The sequence below is a fragment of the Lepidothrix coronata genome, unplaced genomic scaffold, assembly GCF_001604755.1.
Source record: "Lepidothrix coronata isolate B3197 unplaced genomic scaffold, Lepidothrix_coronata-1.0 Scaffold66, whole genome shotgun sequence".
Taxonomy (NCBI): domain Eukaryota; kingdom Metazoa; phylum Chordata; class Aves; order Passeriformes; family Pipridae; genus Lepidothrix; species Lepidothrix coronata.
In genome coordinates this window covers 298,287-304,525 of record NW_016690246.1, presented here as the reverse complement: position 1 = coordinate 304,525, position 6,239 = coordinate 298,287, and the positions used below count along the sequence as shown (strand labels likewise).

Genomic DNA, 6,239 nt, shown 5'->3' with positions numbered 1-6,239 from the left:
TTATAGCACACATGTGTTTCACAAACATTCCTCTCCACAACATTTCCCTGAAAGAATGGAGTTTTATCATCTCCACCCTACAGCTGGGAAACTCAGGATGTACAAGTATCTGGGAATTCAAGCTGATCCATCTGACTAGTTCACAATGGGTTACATTTCATATTTTTAAAGGGTAGTTCCCCGTAGCTTCAGATAGAGTTGTGAATGTTTAAGCATTTCTGCAAATCAGTCTGTGAGATCTCAAGCCAGACAATGAAAAGAGAAAAGAAAATAACCACTGGGAAAAATGTGATTAAAGAAACTTGCCACACAGGAACTTTGCAGAGGAGACTGACTACAGTTCACCAAAGCAACTACTGTCTAGTGATGGGATCTCCTTTTTATTTCCCTATAGCACCAGAGCTTTATGATAAGAAGTGTCACACAACCTTGATAACTAGCAGTGTTGGCACATCACAGATAATAAAATATGCTCTTTGCTCACAGAAAATCCCCTTTTGTGCCTGAAAAGGAAGTGTGGACTGCAGTGAACAGGACTCTGAAGATCACTGACAAGGGACTGAAACTTAGCAGGCTTGAGAGGTGGGCCTGTGCAAACCACATGAAGTTCAACACGACCAAGTGCAAGGTCCTACACCTGGGTCAGGGAGATCCCAAGCACAAATACAGGTTGGGCAGAGAATGAATCGAGAGCAGCCCTGAGGAGAAAGACTTGGGTGTGTTGGTGGACAAGAAGCTCAACATGACCTGGAAGTGTATGCATGCAGCCCAGAAAGCCAAATGTATCGTGGGCTGCTTCAAATGGAGTGTGGCTGAGGGTGGTGGTGATCCTGCCCCTCTACTTTGCTCTGGTGAGAACCCATACATAGTACTGCATACAGCTCTGGGGTCCTCAGCATAAGAAGGACACTTGTTTGCCTTGTCACTGCTGCTGCTGTCCTCCAGTCACGTAAGAAGGAGGATATTGCTCCCCAGTCTAAGTGTGACCCTGAGGAGCTTCCAGAGTGACACTGATGGCCAAGAGAGGAGAAAGAAAGGAAATAGGCAGAAACAGGTCTAGAGAGTAACTCAGGCTGGAAGGGGCCAGCTGTGAGGTCAGACCATGTTGCTCAAGGATTTATTCATCCTGGACTCTGCAGCAAAGCCTCTGAAAATGACAGAAAGATGGAAAATTGTCCTAGATCCCACCAAAAGAAAAAAATCTGCTGAGGCGTTGTTTCAATTCAGGCAGCCCAGGAAAGTTCCTGGCTTAGGAAGCAGGGAAGACCTTTTGCAAGAGTCCATTAAGCCAGAGTGTTTTCAAGACTATGATTTTAATCTCTTAATCTTGCTAGTCTTCTCTATTTTATTTATTTCAAGTGCTACCTTATTCCAGACTGTTATTTTCATGTTTAAGTGAAACCAAGAAGTTGGTGCCTTTTGATGTCTTTATTTCAAAAGAAAGAAAGGCACTTTTACCTCACAGTAGCAATGCTGACTCCTGTTACAAACATGCATTTTAAAAGTGGATATTTATGTATCGCATAATTTTGTTCTTAATCAAACCTCCCTCCTGCCCTTGACCTGTCATATTTGTTGGGTAGACAGTTGTAACCAGTGTTGAGGACCAGGCAAGAACTAAGATTAAAAACAAGGCAAACCAGACTCCAGAGAAGTTGAGAAGGGTATAAAGCAAAGAGCAGAAAAATGAAAACATGTAGAGAAGGGCTCTAGGAGCGCTTTTTGCTCAAGGAGCGAAAGGAAGGAAAGTAAGTCTGAGTCTAGGTTAAGCAGAAGACAGATCCTGAGCAAAGTGTTATAGGTTATAAATCTGAGAGAGGAATTTTTCTTTCCCTGCTTCCCTGTAAGAGAAACAGAGTTTCGAATAGGGAAGGGGGAAGGGAGGTAATTAGCCTTACAAAAGAACTAGCCCACCAGACTGCATTCCTCGCTGATGGCCCATCAGAGGCTGGGGGAGCTGCCCGCCTGGACAGAGGACAGGGCAGACTGCGGAGTTTGCTCTCAGAGGGAGACTGGGGTCTGCGTGCAGGCATTTGGGGAGAAGGACTGGGGATCTGGTTTTTTGGCTTCTCATCCTAGTCAGCTCGGACTACTGGCTTCAGCTTGCCTGGGAGCTGTTTTTTTTCTCTCCAGCCTGGACCAGCTGTGTTTTCATTGGAGAGTCTCTGTACTCGCTGGGAGAAAAGGAGGAGCTTTTTGGGGTACCATCAACTGAGAACCACAGGGAGTCCTGTTGGGGGTGAACTGCTATCCTTACCCCTTCCTTCCACTGAGGGAAGGGTCCCCCATCTTCTTTTCGCCTCCTCCCGCAACCCGAGACCAACCCCCCGGACCCCCTTCCTGTGTGGTGACCGCCACTGACCCAACAGCGCCCCCTGCCGGCCACGACAGAGAACTGCAGGCCCTGCACCTTCAGCGATCCAACAGCGCCCCCTGCAGGCCACGATTAGGACTGCGCTAAAGGACAGAGAAGTATTCAATTTTTTTTTTATTTTTTTTTTTCTAGGACCACTGTCTAGTTTTTTTGTGTTCTGTTACTGTTTTTGCCATATCTTTTTTTTTTGCCATATCTGTTACTGTTTTTGCCCTTTATCTTTTAATAAAGGGTTGTTATTTTTTCTGGTTTTTTTTCCACACTTCCTTGATTAAAGCCCCTTAATTTTGAATTTACAATTGCCGAGAGAAGAGTTTGGTCTATCTCATAACTCATCCTCTTTAGCAAACATTCCAGTCCTCTCAGACTGAGGCACAAAGCTGAGAAAGAACTAAGCTAATCACATAGTACCAAAGTACAGAATACCATTACAATTCAAGTAACAGACTGAGAAAGCAAGACCAAGTGATGAGATGCCTACCTGAGACACTGACAAGCCACCAGCTAGCTTTAGAAATCCATCCCGAGTTCAGTGTTGGCACAGTTAGACACACAAATTATTCATTACAGACAGAGGCCAGTTACAGAACTTGCCTGCCCAGGCCATACCTGGCAGGGGCTTGCAATTAAAAAGCTATGTATAAAAAGGAATTGCTTAAGTATCCTTGAAACTTTACAAATGCCATGCAAACTAAAAGGATCACAGAAAATTTCACATCTAACAGACCACGTGGCTGGAAAAAATATTAACTCATTAAGAATTGCTACAGTGCTACCAAACATATTTCTATCTTATACTAAAATCTTGGAAATAAATCTGTCCATGAACAATTTGCTAATCAGAGTAGACCAAGTGGAGTAGATACCACAGAAAATTAAAATGAATATGTGCCAAAGCACATCCACGTGTATGTTCCTCTGTTCAGTGCTCATCTGAGTAATTTTAAATGTTATGGCAGCATAAAAAAGGACATTACTTTAACTCATCACTTTTTCAGTGATAAGGTTTCCTGCCAAATATTATCAGGCAATTATCACCTATAAATCTACATGCATGCCTAATGCTATTCCACTTGATCACATAGTTTAAATTAAAGACACTTAAAGCTATGTGCTGGATAGGTGTCTTTAATATCCACTCCTCTTTTAGTCAGGTTTCCTGATGAGGAAGGGCTTATGAGATCATACTGTAGTATTCATGCAAACTTAATGTCTGTCATCCATAGCCTTATAATAGCTTTTGAACCTGTTGGCCACTTTCAAGTACATTTGACAAAGAGAAGCTAACTTACAGATATTAACGTTCCATACATCAAATTAAAACAGGCAGATAAGCAGAGGAAAAAGAGATTATTGGAGTTAATTGTATCTCCATCCCCCTCCTCTGTCATTGATAAAAATATGGTATCATGAATACTTTATTTAAAATCTAAAGAATTCATATTAGAAAGTTATTGTGGCTGTCCTGTCACAGAAGAAAAAGCTTCTCAAATTGTAGTTTATTAGGAATGAGAGAATCCAAGCAGAAAATACCAAAACACAAGGCTTTCCATGCTCGTAAGTCTCTGTGCAGTAAAGCAGCATTACTTGTTACAGCAAACACATATTTCAAAAACTTACCAAGAGCTTTACCATTAGACTTCTGTTTGTAAAAAATATTCCCTTGACTTGCCCTAAATACAGTCTGAAGAATTTAGTTTAATGAAAAACAAAAGAGTATGTACTGAAGGAGCATAGCAGCTTCCCTGATTTTTTTATTATTTTGGGTCATTAACTAGTACTTTCAGTTTAGTTACTGTTTTGAATACATGGGAACTGCCTGTGTATTTCTTTCCCAGTGTTGACATCATGGAAATTTCACCAAGTTTGACAGCCTGGTAGAAAGCAGAATTCCAAAGGGACCTTCCTCTAGGCCCTATAGTATTTGGCAGACATTCATAAATAGGACCTGCTTACTTCGGGTTTTGAGCAAAACCTCTTATGGACAGCTAATGATTTAGTTAACAACAAAATGACAGAAAAATTGTTTAACAACTAGGGGACCTTCTTTATGTTTGTGATGGAGTTGTTGCAACAGAATGTTTAAAAACTAGTCTGAGAGCATCTTATGACCAAAGACCTCAAAGAATGAAAAATCAGAGGCATAAAATCTTGAAGTGTCATTTTTAGCAGGATTTTTAATATGTAAGATGTCTCAGTAACTGGTTTTCTTTTTCCTTTCCTTGATTTTCTTATTGCACTTAAGGAATAGTTTTACTCTAAGACAAAAAATATCTGGAAAAAGTAAGAAAACTTCTTATTTCCTATTTTAGGCATGTTCAAAGAAATGTGTAAGATAAATAAATATTTTTGAAGTGCATTTTTTATAAAACTTTGCTCAGGTGATTTGCTGTCTTCCAAGGAACAATCAAGAACACAAACACAACCTCAGTTATTTTTATGTTGGTTTAGAACAGATTGAATTGTCCTCAGATAAGGCTGGAGCTCAGTTGTAAACTGACACTGTTTTTGTAAACTGGCATGGGTTCACTGAAAATACCATACCTGTTCAAGATCTGTCTCACTGACAGTGTTCATGTGAAGTCTTCAGTAATAAAAGGAATGAATGGTATGTAAACAGCACAGTGAATGTACAATGTCACCTTCTAACAGTTGTAGCTCAGTTTGCCTTATTTAGTTATGGAATTATTGATACTCACTGCAGATTTTAAATGTGGACACTACACTTCCTGAAGAGGCCCTTGATTTCACAAAAGAGGATCAAAATAGCAGTTAAAGCTTAACAAATTTCAAGGAACAAAAATCTTCGCACACTATATTTCTGCAATATTTTTGAGTATTTTTAACTTTACTACCATTTTTACTTGTATAAATTTGGCATAAAATCCCTGTTGCATGGGATTTTATGTCCATCCATGTCCATTTTACTTTCTTTTCAAGGAGGGATAAATACACCTGAAGAATCTGTCTGCTGTAATTAACTACTAATTGTATGAAACAGTGATAGTAAAGCTGAATTGAGATTCCACCAGCAGCTTCAGTGATAAGCATTTGAATATCTGGACTTTGTGTGTGTTTTTTTCCAAGTCATTGTTTCTTGTTCTTCAAGAAACAGATTTTTCTTTGGCCTTCCAAGAGCTATATTTTATCTATTACATCTTTTTTCCTCTTTCTCAGCTTTTCACTAGAACTTGTTAATCTTTGTATAACATGAACTCATGACCATTTTCCTGTTCTAGTTAAAAAGCATTTTCCAGGATCTTTTCTTCTAATTTTTGTGATGGTGGCACTGCAACACGTTTATGTGTATTAAGGGAAAATTCTTTGCTAATCTGCATGTAATTCTATGCTTTAAACTGTAAGTCTTCCTTTTGAAAAAAAAAATATATATACACACATACACACATTGTAACAATACAAACCTCACTGAGAAATTAAATAAAGAGAGTAGGTTTAGATTAGATATTAGGGAAAAAAAATCTTTACTATGAGGGTGGTGAGGCACTGAAACAGGTTGCCCGGGGAAGTTGTGGATACCCCATGCCTGAAGTGTTCCAGGCCAGGCTGGATGGGGCTCTGAGCAGTGAAAGGTGTCCCTGCCCATGGCAGGAGGGTTGGAACGAGATGAGCTGCAAGGTCCCTTCCAACCCAACCCATTCCATAATTCTATGAAAATCCCACCCTGATCACCAGATGCACACACACTTTAATGGATTTCAGAGGAAGAATGATGACTTTTTTCAGCTCAGTCGTGGCATCTGTAAGTACCATGCACATTACTGAGCAAATCAACAACCATTTTGCCTAAAAAAATAACTGCCCATTTTGGCCATTTCTGTAATAATATATCTCCAATATGGTTGTG

The 6,239-nt window shown here is 39.9% G+C and overlaps 1 protein-coding gene across 1 annotated transcript in view; it reads left to right on the top strand.

The window, feature by feature from the left end:
* The first annotated feature begins 6,086 nt into the window (after window positions 1–6,086).
* TSPAN12 (tetraspanin 12) overlaps window positions 6,087–6,239 on the top strand; it is a 46,560-nt gene continuing 46,407 nt past the window's right edge. Inside the window, exon 1 of the mRNA XM_017818214.1 lies at window positions 6,087–6,134. Within this exon, the coding sequence (XP_017673703.1) occupies window positions 6,102–6,134 (33 nt within the window). The 5' untranslated portion in view covers window positions 6,087–6,101. The remainder of the gene's footprint in view (window positions 6,135–6,239) is intronic.